Below are 19,300 nucleotides of genomic sequence, written 5' to 3' on the forward strand. Positions count from 1 at the left end.
GTTTTGACTGTGGGACAAGGAGTCCTTGAAATTCATCCCTCCAGCGAAAAGCTGGATATTGGGAATACCGAACGGAGTTCAAAATTTCTTCGGCAATAAGAAACGACAACTGCGCCGGAGAATTGACTTTGAAGTCCTTTCAAGTTACTGTTCATCAGTTCATAATTGAAATCGTGGAAGATGAAGATCACTGTAATGACGACTGACGAACAAATCGTCACTCTCGATGTCGATCGTGACGAATCTGTAAAATTCACTCTCATTATTCTCCTTTTCCATTTTTTATATAATTTTAATAGCAGACCTAAAACCCTAAGTTTTGTTGATACATTTGGGTCTTAAAGTGTTTTTTTATGCTGAAGATGTTTGTGGTTGTGTGTACTACAGGTCGAGAACTTGAAAGCTCTACTGGAAGTTGAGGTTAGTTGGAATTCGTCATGGTTTCATTTTATATGACACGGCGATTATGTGTGTGTGTGTGTTTATACTGTGGTAATAGAAGAAAACTTAATAAACAGTTGAAAGTTAGTTTTGATTATTAAATGAACTTGAATTCTCCAAACTTGTGAAATTTATATGCAATAATGTAGTTGATGGAATCGTGTCAAACGATTTGGAAGATTGGAACATATGGGCTTATAAAATATTACTGGGTTTAAGTTATATACACTGACTATGTAAAGTTTGTAATTTTAATCGTAGGTTAGTTACCGCTTTTACGAGATTATGATTTGCGTCTGTCAAGGGATTTACCTGTAAATGGCATATTAAGTGAGTGACCTGATCGTGTAGATATTTTTTACACGGTCGGTTTATAGAACTTAAACTCAAAATAAAAAAGGAAGAGTGTTTTGTAAATTGTGATGGAGACAAAGTTATCACTTATATATATATTGTTTTGAGAATGAAGAGTTGTCACTTACTTTTACAATTGTTGTTGTGTATATGTGTTGGATGAGCAGACACAAGTGCCCCTGCAGCAGCAGCAGCTTCTGTACAATGGGAGGGAAATGAGGAATTCTGACAAACTGAGTGCTCTTGGCGTTGGTGATGGAGATTTGGTGATGATGGTGTCTAGTGCAGCATCCTTGTCTAGGTGCATTTTCGGCTCATATCGGTTTTGTTCATGTTTTGTTATTTTATTGGCTGTTTATTGTCCCATGTTGTTACCCTTTGCCCATTTGCTCTGCCATATCCTGTAAATACATCTCGTCCTTCATCTTCTGCTAACAATGAAATAAATGCATTTCAGTGCACCTGCAAATGACTTGAGCTTCAAGCAAGATGGATCTGCTGTAAATCCTTCAGCTTTCCAACAACACTTGAGAAATGATTCCAATTTGATGGCCCAACTTTTTCAGGTGGAGCAAATTAGCCATTTCCTTTTTTTTTTGCTTTTGGTAAAACAATTTAAGAAAGAAATCAAGCTCCAAAAGCATTGTTTTTCCAACATATGACCTGCTCAGAGGTTTTTAGCTATAAGCACCCATACGTTTCCAATTTGATGTATTATTTAACACCTCCCCCACTAATGACTTCATCACGACCTTATAGGTATGCTGAAGGATTAGTTATACTTTGAAAGGGAGTTTCATACTTATTTTGTGGGTTCTTCTCATACTTTGCGATTTTGTTGGATTAGTCTGATTTTTAAATGATTGGTAATTATGACTTCATCATTATCATACATGCGCAATGAGAATGAGGGATTAGTTAACTTCTGAGAGGAAAGTTTCATATGCATTCTGATGGATTACTCTTATTATTCTTATGTGGACATGTGATCCATTAATTTTGTTCTCCTCTGCTCCACTTTGTGGCTGGTTTGCAATATAGCACAGAGGTCCCATGAGCCTGTATATGATGTTTGAACTTGCAGAATGATCCTGAGTTAGCACAAGCTGTCCTAGGGAATGACCTAAATAAGCTGCAAGAGCTTCTGCGTCTGCGTCATCAGCACAAATCAGAGCTACAGCGTCGTCAAGAAGAGGAGATGGTCAGGAGCTTCTATTGCTAAATTGCTATCTTTTTCTGTATATATTTATGTACTTGTCATCCACAATCTTGAGAATCCCATGTTGATTGCTTCATAAGTACTTGCTAGAAGATGTCTTGGAACTGAAAGCTAGTGAGCGGTTGTAAAGAAGAGCAGAATGTGAAATCCCCTTATGCCGCATTTTGAAAACAGCTATTTTGTTTGCTCCATTTAGGATCTTGTGCTTTCTTTTATGGCAAGGTCATGATTATCATGTAATATCTACTAAGAATTTGACATTAAGGAATTGCCAGAGGCTTTTGAAGGTGTTCTGCAAAGTTATGTGATCTTTTTTGATAAGAAAAAGACCATATAACTTCGCAGAGCACCTTCAAAAGCTTGCAAAGTTATGTGATCAGGCTTTACACTTTGTAACTGAAGTCTGAACCTTTGCCCCTAGCATATATGAAACAGGCAGGGTAGCTCAATATTTCTCAACCATTTGATCTAAATGTTTTCTAACTTTTTTTTTTATAGAAATCTGAAATTTTTTGTTTCCTTTTGTGGGACGTGCCCACTCTGGTATGCATTAAGTGGAATGATTAAAGAGGATTCATATAGCTGACCCAACTAGTTCAGGATTGAGGAGTAGTAGATTGATTGATAATCATTGATTAATCTACATTATGTTGAATTATAGGCACTGCTTTATGCTGATCCATTCGATGTCGAGGCACAAAGGAAAATAGAAGAAGCAATTCGCCAGGTTAGTTGGCATAATAAATCTTGTCATCCTTATTATTTTCAATTAAAATTATCTTTTATTTTTCTTTTCTATTGTATTCTTTTGTCGACATTTACATTGGCAGAAGTGTACTGGATGATGTTCCGAAGACTGTTTCAAGTTGTTAGCACAAGCGTTCCCTTTGTTACATTCTTTAATTTCAATATGGTTATTTTCGCGTGAATGGACCATAAACAGTCATTCTTGCTCTTTTTCCTCGTATTTTTCTGAACGCATTAGTTTAAGCACGACTTACCATTGGAATAGACAAATATATTGGCAAGTGTCTGAAATAACATCTTCATAGGACATTTATTATTTGATCTAATATTGATTTGGCTACGTTAAGTGGCTTTTATATTGAGACACTCGAATATGAACTAATGACGTTCATTTAAATGAGGATTGTATCCTTTCCTACTAGCGTCTCTTGCAGCAGCTTCTAATATGCTTAATATTGATATATTGTTGTGATCATCATTCTATCAACCTTTAAATTATCTGTAGCTTTTGCCTGTTGATTTTTGACGACAGTCTGTGGAACTTGTAGTTGATTTGATTGATCGATATACATAGAGGATTCATATAGCCAAGATTCACATAGCCGGTCCCAACTAATTTGGATTTGGACCTAATTGATTGATTGGCTGCTAGAGTTTGTGGTACTTGTCCTTGATCATCCGTACTCTCTTTGCAAATTCTTTTGCAGTAAAACGCCTTAATCATAAAGCCTTGCCAATCCTTCTACCTTTAGTAGTTTTCTCTTTCATTGCGATGTCTACCAAAAAATGGCAAAAAGTCCATTATGCAATCGAAGTTCGGTCTAGTTGTGTTAGAGCTTTTCCATGTTTTGCATATTTTCCAGAAAGGAATCGAAGAAAACTGGGCAGCTGCATTGGAATACAATCCTGAAGCTTTTGCAAGGGTGGTATGTAAAACTACCTCATGCCTTTTGAAAATTGATTTTCTGTGGTTTTAATGAAGCTGGTTTAATATGTTACCATTATCAAAGCTGGTTTAACTTTTATGGCTTATTTCAGGTTATGTTATATGTTGACATGGAAGTAAATGGCCATCCTCTAAAGGTAGGGATTTTGATTTGGATGTGTTGCATCTTCTTGGTACATCTTGTTACTTTTGGTTGAGTGGGATATTATCTTTCTCTTTGGTTTAGGCTTTTGTGGATAGTGGAGCTCAGTCAACAATTATATCTAAAAGCTGTGCAGAACGTTGTGGGTATGATTTACGAGGCTGTGCTGTGTTGTTTATAATAACTTGTTTGATCCTTTTAATATTTTATTAGCACAATTGATTATTAAAGCAAGCATATAATACCTTTCAAAAAAATTATTAAATTGCAAGCATAGAAATTTATGAGTAGTTTTAGTTGGAGATATATTTTTACCATATCAAAGATGTAACGTCAGAGATATAAGAAGAGTTTCTCTCATTTTTGTTCTTTTTTATTTATGAAAATTTTCAACTAGGTATGTTGTTGAAAAATTCGTATTCTAGAAGGACAGAAGAATAACAATAGGCAAATTAAGAATTCAACTTGAACCGTAGAAGCACAAAAGAACTAGTGCAACATCTTCAACTCCTGCTGTAGTCTGTTTGACACTAAGATTGCATGCTTTTCATCGACATGCTATGGTGCCTCAAGGCTATTTCGGATTGTTTTTAGCTCTGAACCTTTGTATCTGCTCTCTCTTATAGTATGAACCACGCCTCTATTATAGGGTTACTTTTGATATCCGTTGTCTAATTTATAAGATTTCAGAACTATCTTTAAAATTTATAAATACAACCCAGGAGGCATTCATTAGCTTGATGAGGAGGATGAGTGAATAACTAATAAGTTTATAGGGTAGAAGGACAGGCCCGTTATCCACCGAGTTCCAAACCGTATGGCACTGACCCTTGGTTATTTCTCAGTTATCAAAAAGTAAAAGTTTATGGGAATATATTAGTCAGTTTGACATTCAGGGTTTTGGTTTCATTTACCGTAGAATAATGTAGTAATAAATGTAACAGGTGTTTGTTGCTGGCTTATTTTTTTTCCAGGAATAGGCTAGCACTGAAGATTTGTTAACTATCACTGCTGACCCGTTCTCTTGCAGATTGTTGAGGCTATTAGATACACGCTATAAGGGCATTGCTCATGGAGTTGGTCAATCAGAGATACTAGGTCGTATTCATGTTGCTCCAATTAAGGTTTGTTGCTTCCTTGGAGCTTATGGACTATCTTGCAATCTTGTGTCTGTACTTCAAGTGCATTGACAGTATACAATAGATGCTGCTGTTCTACTGATGAGTTCTTTCGATTCTCATGCACTGCCCGGAAAATTAAATAGAGTGATTAGATTTCTGCTGCTATCAAATGCTTTCCATATTCTGTTCTTTCAGTTTCTGTACTACTGTACTATTTCTTAGTAATATTCAATTCTATGATCTGGATTACTGATGCTAAGTATTTTGTCTATAGAGCTTAGCAGTCTAAAACTTAAATAAGCTACATGCTAGCCTTTCTGCACAACTTATAGCTATAAATATTAGTCAAATAATTACTAATAATCTGTCAGCTGTAAGTAGTTTTAGCTTATTGGCCATTTGGTTTAAATCAATCCGTCTGATCACGTGTCCCAGTAATCAGTTGGTGATAATTACTTGTTCTACCCATAATACATGAGGATTAAGTTGTGAAACCAGGCACATATGCATTAGTTTTAGTAAATGAAAAGCTGTCGAAGTAATAAAAAGCTGCATGGATATGCTTGCCTTTGGATTAATGATAAGTTCCAAGGAGATGCCCTGTTAACATGTTTCACTTCAATTTGCTAAACTCTTAACTATGGCAGATAGGGCAAATATTTTACCCTTGTTCTTTCGTGGTACTGGATTCTCCCAATATGGAATTTCTCTTTGGACTTGACATGCTTCGCAAACACCAGGTTGACTTTCTTTCCCTGCTTGTAAAATCTTTTTCTTTTCTGTTCTTATCTTTTCTTTTCAACACGCCTTTATAAGCGGACGGTAATGATCTTTTGCAGTGCATGATTGATCTGAAGGAGAATGTTCTGAGAGTTGGTGGAGGGGAGGTTGCTGTACCATTTCTACATGGTTGGTGATGCCTCCTGGTTACTTTTGTACTGGATGGTACTACCTTTTGAGCTTTTACTAAGTTTGTGTACATCAAATTTCAGAGAAGGACATTCCTGGTCATTTTCTTGATGAGGAGAGATTCGCCAAGGAGGCTTCAAGCTCAGGAGCGCAGGTAAAGGCATTTTTTATATATAATGATTTTTTCCAGACTCAACATTATTATCTTTCCTTTTTCGTTCTCTGAAAGTGAGTATGTGGGACGAGAGTAGGGCTTTACTTGTTGCGGCCTATAGTTTAATTGGAGCATTAAATGAACAACAAATCTGATGTATTTCAGCTTCAAAATAGGTCAAGAGCTAACATTGTACAAATTTGAGTACAGTTGTGGTGATATGCATTCTCCACCAAGATAAAGTTGATGCTGAATTAATGAGATCAATGATGAAATGCTTGCCTAGGATTGGCCTCTTTCTTTTTACAATTATGACATTCTTGATGGAAGTTTCTTGTTTTCCTGGGGTTGCTAGAGCTCGTTTGCTCTAAAGATTGTGCAATATGTTATCCTACAATTTTTAAATCTTTAAGGTCGTGCAGCCCTTTCATAATCTGTTATAGTACCGTTTTTCTCTACATATTCATTTCAGAAATTTTGACCTTCTAGCAGCTGTACTGTTTACTTGAGTTTTTTTTTTGACAAGGCAGCAGTGCTAAACTTGGTTCTTTTTATTGCTGTACAGGCAGCATCCGGAGCAAAGGAGAAGACTGATCCTACAAAAGGAGGTTCTTCTGGTTAGCTTCAATTTCCGAATAATACTTGTGAATTCCATTTCAACTTTCTCTGTGATGTGGACTGTCCTGCGCACCCAAGGATTCAGATTCCTTACAATAATTTGCTTAACATGATCTAGGAAGAGTCAACAAAATGACATGAAATTTCTTTCTATTTTACTTTTGGTTGTTTCCACAGCTATTTTCATTTCTCTCTTCTGAATTTCATTTACTTATAGTTCAACCTTGTCTTGGTCCACAGGAAGCGCCCCTGGGAACTCGACACAGGTAAATTAGAGATTAACCTGCTCCTTGGCAGCCTGCATATATTTGTTGTTCTTTTGAATAAATATAGTGATTGTTAAGTAGATCAAATCTTTTATGGTCTTTGTGCTATTTATCTGCAGGGAGCTGAATTTGAAGCCAAAGTTGCAAAGCTTGTTGAATTAGGGTTTGGAAGGGATGCAGTAATACAGGCTCTGAAGTTTTTCGATGGTAACGAAGAACAAGCCGCCGGATATCTATTTGGGGGTTGATCATCTCTTATCTGTCATAGAATTAAGATCTGTGGCTTAATTTATGTACTCACAACATTTTTTGGATTTTAGCAATGACTGCTTACTATTGCATTCAAATTTGTTTTTAAACCTTGCTTTTCCTGCTTGGATTGCCATGCTATGATGAATTTGGCAGGGAATGGAATTCAAAGTGATTTGTTAGGTTCTGTGGTTGGTTGAACGTTATATTAAACCTAATGCATGCTAATAAATTAGCTTATTTCCAAGTTTATCTGTGATTCAGTCGGCATAATTAGATTTTATACTTAACACTCAAGGGTGTGGCTTAGTGGTCAATGAATCGGTTGAGAACCATGAGGTAAAAATGGTAAGTAATTTTTTCCCACCTATCCAAACATTGGTGGGTAAAATTATCCAATACATGTGCTGGTGGGAGGTAATTGGTATTCCGTGAATATAATTACTGTTACATAATTGTACACACCTTCAATTAGATACTCTTCTTTCTCAAATGCGTTGCATAGTTTATCTTTTTCTTTCTCCTTTTCAGTTGTGATGAATCGATTGTTCAAGGAGTTGGCCTATCCTCATTTTTGCTCAGAAAAGGAAAAGAAATTTGAATATAATAACTAAATGGTCCTGTAGTGTTTTATTTTCATATCTTTTACTTGTAAAAATAAAAATATCTTGAGAGATTTGTTATTAAAATCATTATCTTTTCGTAATGAGCCACAAAAACTACCAGGTCGAAACTTCCACATTGTCTGGATAGATCTCGAATTGTCAATAGTTTGATAAGTTAAACATTAGTTACACCAATGAAATCAGGAATTTTGCTTAGGGAATTCAAGATTTAAGAAGTAAATACCATATTGTCCGGATACTGTAGTAATTCATATCAAACCCATTTTAATGCATTTCTTACAACTCCTAAAGGAAACTCGTGTTACTCAAATGTACAAAAAAGTTAGAAAATCGCATTTCTAATGCAACTGTAGTCAAATACAATCTCATAATGTCCAGAGCCTTAATACATTATTGGTTATTCATGCTCAATTGACTCCTTTTCTTCTTAATGATCCTCAGAAAATATGATTGGGGTTGATATAGAAAAGGTTACATCTCTCACGCGATTGAGAGATAGAGGGGCGGGCCACCAGTCTAACGTTTAGTCATTGTCTGTGCCAAAATACCTGTCACCAAACTCGCCCATTCCAGGAATAACACGAAAATCATCGTTCAAACCATTTTCTATCTCAGATGTCACGATCTTTATTCTTGGAAAACGCTTACAAACCACATGTACTCCTTGGGGTGCCTAGTTTAAGAACATCAAAGATTACAATTCCAGAATTATATTGCAATAGAAACTCCAGATGTTTACGTGCTAGCAACATTTGTAAAAAGGTGGATTCTAAGATAATCAAACGCAAAAAATGGATGAATTGGTTAACTTACAGAAATAAGATTGAGGAATAAAATGTTGGACTCTGGGACTCCCTTCTTTAGCAGTAAAGAAATAGCTTGAACTGCTGAATTCCCTGAAGATTGTCACATATAGGCTTTACCTTACACATTCGCTCGTTAAGAAAATTTTACAACAGTCTTCATGATGTAGTGCATCTATACATTTTGTGTGCATTGAGAGTCATGGTCAGTCACGTGATGTCGAGGGTGTTGTTGAAAACAGACTAACCTGTTCCAAGGATAGGATCCAATAAAAGGACATGCCTTTCTGCAATATCTTCTGGTAGCTTTTCGTAAATCAGCTGCACCATTATTCATGCAATTAATGAAAAAAACGAAAGAAAGTAAATTCAAATATAATGACTATGGAGGACAGAGAAGATCGCTAACCTGCTGACCGTTGTCACCCTCTCTGTGGATAAGAATCTTGCCTATCTTGATACCTTTACAACATGCACGCAACGCATTCTCCATACTCTCTCCACTGTGCAAAATTGGAAATTCTTATGGCAAGTAAAGAGAACATAGCAATCCCTAAATCTTATACTGAAGGCAGAAAGAAGCAAGCAAGGACATTTCTAACGAATTAAAGTAAAATGTTTCAACATACCAATGATGATGATTAGGTAAACCCCCATGTACATTCAACAACATTAAACAGGTTCACATTCTACTTCGACTTATTAGCAATACATATTTTAATTTTTGATTTTTCCGAGATTAACACAACAAATCTAAATATTGACTAAACAGCAAACTAGTAAATTTTGCATATCTATTTCCCACAATAGAAGAAAAAGGAACCCCCATTGATGTAAACCTTTTTAGGTGACATTTACTCTTAACATTATTAATCTTGATCTTCTCAGTGTAACATGTATTCATCTTGAGAATTCTAGAATGAAGTTTTGCCACATTAAATGTCAAACCATCAAGTTTGTCAGAAGATACTGTCTCTTATTTCTTTTTCTTTTTTGATAAGGAACAAAAATCAATCGTGTGAGAGATTATCTTAAATAAATTATATGTATTAACATAAAGGATGTTTAGACTGTTACAAGAATAGAAAGTCCTTCCTAAGTCCCGCATTTTTACCTCATATATGAAGAAATCAAGGGAGACGAACAATAATTACCTTCTAATCACAGAGACACCACATAACCTCTTGCAAAAATCTACACCGCTGTATACAGATCCTGCACTCAACAGAGGTGGATTTATTTAAGCATATCTTTTCATGCTCATCGAAACAGGAGCTAACTTGGGATATCAAGAAGAGCAAAGTCCAAGAATAAACATGAGTAAAATCTTGAATAAGAAAATGACAATATTGGCTAATAGTCAATGCGGGTCTTGGTAAGCAAGAAGTTCACCACAATTTGCAATCATTTAGCTGACCTAAAAGATAACAGGTAAATACATCTCAACTAGACATCCAAACTGGAAAGAACTAGTTTTTATCCAAGTAAATTCATGAAACCCAAGTCGCCACCATAGATAATATGGATTGAAGTAGCTAAGCAACTGTGAAATTCGAAAACATTAATCAAGTGCAGAAAATTTACCAAAATAAAGGATTGAAACTTAACAAATTACCATGGTGTTGATACTACTAAACGGAGCATCAAGAAAACATGTTTGCTAAGCTGCTATGGTCAATAGTCTTTCAAATGATAAATCACATTCACAACAAAGTAGCATTATCGACTCTTCTCTATAAAAGGAATATCAAGCGGCAAAATATAGCATCAATTATCCCAAGAGAAGCTTTCATTTGATATTGCCCACACTCCACATGGTATCCGATGCATCTCCTATGATGTAGCTCGGATGCGATTATTTTGAGTTTTTGACATGTCAGTAGCGATGCACTCGTAATATGGATGACAGCATTTTCAACACAAGTAAAAAACATTGTGAGTCTACATTGAATCGGCCTTGTCCCTTCTAATTATGATTCCTCTGACACTTTGCAGTACCGATTGATATTTCAAACCATGGCTGCTGCTTACTTCTTAGAGGCTAGAGCATCTCAAATATGCCAACAGTTTTCCTGATAGATTATTTTTCAAAATAGTAACCCAGTCTCTGAGTCTCTCTTGAGTGAGTTATGGTAGGTAAAACTGATAAAGGAAAAAAGGATATACATGAAATAAAACAAAAGAGCTCTATTACAATGCTACGATGAATCAAAAAGCAACAATATAATCCGACAAATTAAAAACAATCACTTCTAAATGTTACGGAACCAGGAAAACATATCAGCTCACATTGAGTCGGAGCCAGGATTTGAAGGTTCCATCGCTCGTCTTAGTTACTGGGTTCACAATTAAATATTTGTTCATATTTAATGGATTTCCTAATACAAATACAGGGTCTAATCAAAAGCTATTGTGTTCGTCCCAATGTACCCAATACTCTAGGTCCGCCCCTGAGCTCACATACTATGGAAACCACAAATAGATTGATTGAAATACAATGACATAAATGAATATTTAAAATCAAATTCATATCTAATATTGCACTATGGGGCATAGCTGCTTACCAGTTGGAGTGATCACCTGTTTTTCTGTAAACGGCAGATGGCCTAGTCCATGTTCAACAACCTGGTACAGTGAGGAAGAACTTTGATAGATAAGGGGAAAGCTTTCACTTGTCGAAAAACTTGTTAACTTGATCACCGTGCAAGAAAGAAAAATTTACCAATCGAATCAATCTATCAGCATAGAACACAAAATCATGCTTTGTCGTCTGTGCATCACGGATAAGTGTATGCATGCCACGTATCTTAATGAAACAAATAATAATCTTAGAAGAAAATAAAAGGTCGATCTCAAAAAAAGGAAAAATGACTTCAAGATGAAGAGGCACAGATAATTGGCAAGATGAAGCTGAAACAAATGGGTGCTAAAAAATATCTATAATAACAAGATGAAAATGTTACCTGGAAAGTAGATTGAATAACGTATAAGTTAGGATATATTTTACAAAGATCATGTTGACCAAGTTTCGTCCTGATATGTTGCACAATCAAATCGATAGCAACATGATTGTCTCCACCCCGGGGAATTATTATGTCAGCATACTTCTTTGTTGGAAGAATGAAGTCATCAAAAGCCGATTTGACAAACTTGGAGTACTGCACAAAGATTACATTACGTTATTCGTGAAAGGGAAACTATCAGTTTTAACAATGGGCATTTTGTTGAAAGTTGGGAAATACAAGAAATTTGATACCTTGACAAAAGAGTTGCCAATAACAGCAAAAATTGAAAAAGAGAAGACTCCACTAGGTACATATGAGAATGCAAACACAGTTAGCTCACAAGTTCTTGAAATAAGCTATAAAGATCAAGTAACCTGATCAAGTACTGTAGCGATATCTCTACCCTTTTCAGCAGTATCACGTCTTATTCTCCTTGCAAGCCGTACATCAGCATCTGCACTGAAAATTTTAAATTATGAAACCACAAATGTAGAGAGCTCACAATAGATGTCTGTAGACATGGAATGAAACAACAAGCAGAAGTTATATCCTCGTGATTAAAACTAAATCAGAAAATCTAACTTTAGGAAGAGCTGACAATAGTTGCAAAACAAAAAGCTGTGCAGAAATAAGTAAAATAACTCCAATAATCCGCTTCAATATAGCATTGTAGTATTCCTAATTTCCTATTTCTAGATTCTTTTTTTTCTTCTCTAGATACCAAATGAGGTCTAAGCAAATAAAGGACTAGGACCAAAAATTTCAATTTGTTTTTGAAGTTTGGTGTTAACTTTTTTTTTTTGGATAACCGTGGTGTCCAGGCCAGCTTGCGCGCACCTTGACTAATTCCACGAGGTACCCGTCACCTCCCACCAGCAACAGGTATCAGGTAACCACCAAGACTTGGATAGATGGGAAGAAATCACCTAGTGTTTTTTTGCCTCTGCTGGGATTTGAACTTGAGACCTTTGACCACTAGGGCCACACCCTTGGGTGCAAGTTTGGTGTTATCTTTTTAGATAAAACAACTGAAAAGAACAAGATGCATAAGCATTAATCTAATATAAGAAAAAGATATATCAAAGAAAGGAGAGGAAAGAACCTGTATCTACAAATATCTTCATACTCATCAGATCTCGGACACGAGGATCATGAAATATGAGTATACCTTCCAAAATTATAACATCTGAAGGATTGACCTACCAAGTATTTTAAGTCAAAGTGGTTAATGACACTTGTTAGATAATTCGGCACCCAAAATTAAAACTAGCCGCAGGCAATAGCGTGAGTATCTATGCTCCATCTCATTGGAATGTTATCTTTCTCTTTTTCTTCCTTGTTTTTCCTTTGAGGAGGGTTTGGGTCGTAGATAGGGAAAGAAACTAGGTCGATCTCTATGTAACAGTACAAGCTGAAATGAAAGAAAAAAGGAAGAGGAAAATGCCATGCTAGAAAAAAATTACCCTTCGAAGGGGGAATACGTCATTTTTGTAACTCTTAAAATCATATTTTGGAATATCTACAGCTTGCCCATGCTTCAATTTCTCCATCACACGCAACAATAACTCGGTGTCAAATGCATCTGAATAAAGCACAATAATTAGAAAGACGCGTAAAACTTAGCCCACATATTATTCTAGAAAATAGAACGGCTTTTTAATATTTCTAAAACTAAGTACATATTCTTAATAAGTGATTTCTCCGAAAATATCTCCGGGTGCGTGTCAGATCCTCCAAAAGTAATGTGTTTTCGGAGGAATCCGACACGGGTGCAACAACATTTAGGAGAGTCCGCACAACATAAGTGAAAACTCGTACTAGTTTTTCAAATCCTTATTAAGTGATTTTTGGAGTTAACATTCTTTGGAAGCTATTACTAATTGTTTATGAGGAACTTCCAGTAAGATTAAGGACTTTTAGTCCTCAATGGCTGAACCACAATCAACTTTGCAGTTTCTGACAAGTCACAAATCTTTGCAGTTTCTGGCAATCTATTACAAATTGTATACAGTCAACTGCTAGAATGATAAAATGGATGTTTGGCAAGGATTCACCATGGAAAAAGATATCTTTGTTTCTCTGAGGAACTAAGAGATAAACAATTTTACCTGTGTATTCAATTCAGATAATAAAGAACTAGACTAACCAGGATGGTCGAAGTTGTACTCATGAACTTTTGTGAGTTCTTCTGGTGTCAAATTGTGATAAAAAGAATCCTGCCAATTGAAACATAAGCCAGACAAATTGGTGTTTGAGTTTTGGCAGGCTATACATCAATTTTTTACCAAACTTAAGACAAATATAATGCAAGATCACTGAAAAGTTGTGGAAAACAGACAATTTAAGATGCAAGTTAAATTCCCTCAAGTTATACTTTATTGTCATAGAAGACAGGGTGTGATAGAACTAGTACATGGAATAGCCATAAACCACCAAATCATAAGCAAAAAGAATTGGATACTGAGCTTACGAATAATTAGATTTTATAATTTTAGCTTGATTAATATATATTTTTTGCAAAACTAGAAAGAAAATTAGAGATAACCCGCCCTAGGAAAACATGGAATAGGACCCCAGCTATCCTATACCTCATCAAGAAGAAAGGTGAAGTGGGTGTTATAAGCAAATGGTGAACGTTTATCAATTAAATAGGAAGAGATAACAGAAATAGAGTTCCACCCTTAAAAATGCATAGGAAAAGATTATGCAGTCTGTTCAAGTGATGAAAGGTGTTTTTTTAGACTCATACATCAAAAATAAAAACAAAAGCTTCATTTTCTACTCTAAAGAAAACCCACCTGGTTAACTAGGACAACACGCTGATCGTGAAGCTGATCAATAATCAAATCACAAACTGTTGTCTTGCCCGCTGCAGCACCTCCAGCAACTCCTGCGGATAAAACATCTTATATAAGCATGCATCAAGCAGAAAACTAAGAGAGCTGTACTGTTCTCAAGTTTACATGAACTGACTAAAATCCCGATGATTCGTTCCCAGCTTTAACCATAGCCCTGAGAGATTTTCTCACCGAAGCAAACAAACTGCTCTATCGACCAACAATAACATATGCACGCCTCATAGAGAACCTGTAAAGTCTTTCCTTTCATCATTACCCTATCTTGTGCTAATTGTAGGAACAAGCATCAACCAACAAACTTAGAGAAACAAAGCTTGTGGAATACGTTTCCAGCAAATGCTGAACAAAACTCCACAAAGACAACAAATGCATTCTGAGGGTGCAGGCAGAAAGCAGGATCAAGCACACAAAAAAATCCAATCTTTAGTCAGATAAAGTTTTGGTCTGGACTTCTACGTCAAACCACACCCCTCAATCCCAAAACAAGTCGGCGTCGGCTATATGAATCAACACTAACCATTTAGGAGATACCAATTAGTTGGGAGCATATCTTAGTCATGTTTATACATTTACTTTAGGTCCTATATCTAAATAATTCATAAGCAAGCACAATGATTTCTCATCCATAGCCAAATTCAACACCATAACTTTCTCATCCAGTGTCATCATAGATATAAATGTACAGCTTTACTAAGTATCAAAAATGCAAGGGCGATTAACATCCATCCAAAATGATTTGAATGATGAGTGAAATTAATCATTCTTCATATACCCGTTCCAAAAAGATTGAGTAGCTGTCTTAGTTTCATGATCTAAAACTATCGTTTGCATTGAAGCTAAAGTTAGTTGAGAAAAAGCTCAAGCAACAGCAAGAGATATATTACTGCCTCGACATACCAATGACAAAGGGCTGCTTAACACTTTCATCTATAGAAGTTGTTGGTTGCTCAATCTCTGAAGTACGTGGTTCTTCTAAATGGAATCCAGAAAAATGAACTCCTGATGAAGCCTGTATCAAATCTTCAACTGCTTTTGAGCCCATTGATTGATTAGAGGCTCTGCATTTACATAACAAACACGTGACAGAATAAAAGTGTATAAGAAGATCATACCAACAAAATAAAGTAGTCATCCAGATGGTAAATAATATACTTCCAAAATTTTCACTTTCCTTTCAAGTTGAAAACAGAAGAAAATGGCCAGAATTCTATATTACTAGTATTTGTTACTCAGTATGATACACATAGAATATTTGATTGTGTGTTTCAGATCAAGAGAAAAGGTTGCGATATGCATTGAGCATATATCTGCATAACTGATAAGTTGCATATTTTTTAACTGAAATTGAACATAAGGATAAAAATTTGCTGAATCGTTTCATGCGGCCAAGTCCGACAAAAATTGATTAGCTGCTATGCAAATAACAGACATATTGGCCTTCTGTGAGATATTGTCCAACATAACTCCTGTTTCCATTTTTCCCTCTGAAAGGTCAAAAACAGCAAGGTTCATAATTCATGATTCCTTGACTAATATAAAGATGTTTATACGTCGGTTCCCACATTAATATAGGGCTACTGAGTTTTTGCTTGTACATATTCATGTGCTTCCATGGTGCACTTTGGATGAATAAAATACATAGTTATTTCCGTGTGACCTATAGGTCACGGGTTCTAGCCGTGAAAGCAGCCATTAATGCTTGCATTAGGGTTTCCCAGACCCTGCGTAAATGCGGGATGCTATGTGTACCGGGCTGCCCCCTTTTTTTTTTTACTGATTTTAAAAAAACAGTTCATGATTCTTTGAGATAATGAGCATGCATAAGCATTAACATTCACGGAGATCCAAGAAATATTGGTAATGTGAAAATTGACCAAATTTAGTAGTCGATCGTTGGAGAAAAATCACAAATCAAAAGTATATGTCCAGATAATAAGCATTGTACATTCTAGCCAAATGCAGTTTAGCTCATCTATTGTCACCTCTGTATTAAAGGATAATATTTGTTATCCTTCAGTTTAGTAGTTTGTTCTTAGCTTCCTATTTTCTAGTTTTAGGATTTTGTCAGTTCCCTGTATTCTAGTGTATTCTGCTGCACAAAATCTTATCACATCGGTTTGTTCCACTTTTTATGTATTTCAGTTTGTATAAAATCAACTTTTCCTCTTGTGTATTTCAAAACTTTATACACTGCACCCTCCTTTTTTTTCCCCCTTAAAGACTTACTTCAGTTTTCCCCTAAAGAATCTTTCCAAATCCTATTTACTATGTATCGATTACTCCACCGTTATGATAAAGTAAAGATTTTTAGTGAAATTAAGTACTTTAATGGAGTTCAGAAGGTAGTATCTGTACTGATGGGGAGCCTTGGAGCAACAGTAAAGTTGTCTCTGCGTGACCTATAGGTCATGGGTTCGAGCCGTAGAAGTAGCCGTTAATACTGGCATTAGGTTAGGCTGTGCACCGGGCTACCCTTATCCCAGTTCAAACATACTCAAATTGAGTACAAATGATCACCCAGAAAATTGAAAGACTAATTCAGCATATCTCAGCAGCTAAAAAAATATCTAAAAAGATCACTTCTTTGCCACAATCAAATCACCTATCCCCTAATGAGGACCATCGCGGGGGGGGGGGGGGGGCAGAAGAATTAATAATAGCAATAAAATTCTACCTAAACTGTATTAAAATACTTAACTAAAAATCTTAACTTTTTCATAAAAAGGGGATTTTTTTTTCCAAATCAAAATCTTTAACATATGCTTCAACAGATTAAAGATATTCATTAATCAACATCAAGATCCATATCTCCAATACAAATTGAACAGAACAAATAAAGCAAAAGTGTTAATGTGAATGCAAAAGTTAAATATAAATATAAAGATATAAATCAGTTCAGATTCTGGAATATACCTTTTTATATCAGGATTCAAGATATTAGAGTGAGCTAAAAAAAAAAAGTTAAAAGATCTTTCACTGGAATAATGAGAGAGAAAAACTAAGGAACAGTGTCTTTATCTTATTCACTATCTGATTTTTAAGCACTTTGCTACGGACCCAAGTGAATTTATAGGGGGGCGGGGCGTGGGGGAGGGGGGAATTCAGAGAAGGAGCGGTTTGCTGTATTATTGTCTTGATATTTTTGCCACGGTTGAGCCCGTTTGTACGTTAAAAAAAACAAATAATTTTTCCGAAATAAGTGTTTGCCATAAAAATTTTAATTTTCACTTGAACATAAATTTTAAATTTTTTTTGCAAATTTGAAAAACTCCAAAAATTATTTTTCAAAATTTTCACTCAAATCACTCACAAAAATTCAAAAACAATCCAAAATTTTATTCATATCCAAATATAACTCTAATTTTCAAATATCATATTCACTTTAAAAAAAAATATTACATTCCTTATGTCCCCACCGGATATACCATGTGGTTGCACCAGACTAGGTAAAAAATAATCTATTTTTTTGTGTTGGAGATTATTGGCTCGATTAATTTAAATTCGAGTTCGTTAAATCTAATTTCATCCATTCCACCACTAGATATAGAAGGTCGTCGCAGGTACATAATATACATTATTTTTTGTTTAACATCGCTGTGTTAGCCAATTGATCCATATTTTCGCTATATATGAATTATTAAAAAGGGTAGTGCTTTCTATAGAGATTTATGAAATTCAAAATCAAGAATTCTAGTTAATGCCGAAAGAATTTCATTTATTACAACACGCCTTTGGTGGTAATATAAAAATTTTAATTATAGTACAAACAAATAGAGACTATTATTAACCGTAATTAAGTTGTAAAAATTTATATAAAAACTATTTTTATTAGATATTTAGTGAATTAATACAAAATTGGATAATGATAACAAAAAATCATATTTAAGTAGTCAAAAAGAAAATTTATATTTAACTAGTAAAACTCGAGTAGTTTTCACAGGTTTTTTAATTATATTATATTATTTTATATGAAATTTCTGTTATTTTGAAGTAAACAATTTTTCTTTGATTATACTTTTTAACATAGTTTTTAACAAATAGTTATATATTTACATTGCTTTATAGTATATAGCTTATTAGTAGACAAATTAAAATAAAAATCTTGTACGGAATCAGGATGTGGGGTCCATTCTCCTTCTGATGTCGACTTTAGGCCAACGACAATTGAGTGAATTTTACCCCATTACTTTCCTTTTTCTAAAGTCTTTTTCTTATTTCGATTAATTTTATGCGGCTCTTGTTACTCCTATAACCTATTAGCATAAATATCACGTAATTTTGTGGAAAGATATCACCTATTATTCTCATCAACAATAATTATCTGCTTTGTCCCAATTTATATGAAGTAGTTCAGAGTAAAAGTATCAAAATATTTAAACTTTTAATGAAAATTTGAACATAAATTCTTTATTGCTTTAAAATAAAACATTACATATTTGAGGATTGCATGAAAAGTAAGTCAACTTAGTTAATAATAATTTTATTCACATAAAATAAGACCGGCGGAGTAAATGTTAAACCATATTCGGGTTAATTTCTTGAAGTACTACTTAGAGCCTGTTTGGCCAATCATTTAAGAAGTACTTTTTGCAATATTTGATAAAACAAATTGTGTTTGGCCAATCTTTATAAAAAGTGCTTTTGAGTGTCAAATTACCAAAAAGGATAGTACCAATATTTTATAATTATTTTTTTTTAAAAAATATTTATTATAAGAGACTGTTATTATTTTTTATTTAATTTAATTAAAATATAAACATAAAGTAAACATACATACTAAATACTTAAATCATTGTAACATGTATAGTTATACCAAAGCAATAATATTATCTAGTATAATTA

At 34.7% G+C, this 19,300-nt stretch overlaps 2 protein-coding genes across 3 annotated transcripts; one reads left to right on the forward strand and one right to left on the reverse strand.

Moving 5' to 3' along the window:
* Positions 1 to 7,348, forward strand: LOC104119521 (protein DNA-DAMAGE INDUCIBLE 1). The gene is made up of 16 exons (XM_009631041.4): positions 1 to 246; positions 388 to 420; positions 963 to 1,096; positions 1,253 to 1,361; positions 1,880 to 1,996; positions 2,676 to 2,741; positions 3,625 to 3,687; positions 3,800 to 3,844; positions 3,934 to 3,995; positions 4,880 to 4,973; positions 5,618 to 5,710; positions 5,810 to 5,879; positions 5,963 to 6,033; positions 6,599 to 6,650; positions 6,892 to 6,917; positions 7,037 to 7,348. Exons 1-16 carry the CDS (start codon positions 181 to 183, stop codon positions 7,163 to 7,165), a joined length of 1,230 nt encoding a protein of 409 aa, XP_009629336.1. The 5' UTR covers positions 1 to 180; the 3' UTR covers positions 7,166 to 7,348.
* Positions 7,349 to 8,104: 756 nt separating this feature from the next.
* On the reverse strand, positions 8,105 to 17,520 carry LOC104119522 (uridine kinase-like protein 4). 2 transcript variants are annotated; one of them, XM_009631042.4, is made up of 15 exons: positions 17,372 to 17,520; positions 15,356 to 15,516; positions 14,399 to 14,490; positions 13,747 to 13,816; positions 13,064 to 13,182; positions 12,703 to 12,799; positions 11,975 to 12,054; positions 11,559 to 11,753; positions 11,318 to 11,401; positions 11,160 to 11,220; positions 9,750 to 9,810; positions 9,005 to 9,098; positions 8,844 to 8,916; positions 8,606 to 8,688; positions 8,105 to 8,465 (listed from the first exon to the last, which is right to left on the reverse strand). In XM_009631042.4, the coding sequence occupies exons 2-15, from the start codon at positions 15,498 to 15,500 to the stop codon at positions 8,316 to 8,318; spliced, it is 1,404 nt and encodes a 467-aa protein (XP_009629337.1). In that variant the 5' UTR covers positions 15,501 to 15,516; positions 17,372 to 17,520; the 3' UTR covers positions 8,105 to 8,315. The 2 variants fall into 2 exon arrangements, with proteins under 2 accessions (XP_009629337.1, XP_009629338.1); XM_009631043.4 differs by lacking the exon at positions 11,318 to 11,401.
* Between the last annotated feature and the right edge of the window lie 1,780 nt (positions 17,521 to 19,300).

Source organism: Nicotiana tomentosiformis, chromosome 8 (genome assembly GCF_000390325.3).
Source record: "Nicotiana tomentosiformis chromosome 8, ASM39032v3, whole genome shotgun sequence".
Classification (NCBI taxonomy): domain Eukaryota; kingdom Viridiplantae; phylum Streptophyta; class Magnoliopsida; order Solanales; family Solanaceae; genus Nicotiana; species Nicotiana tomentosiformis.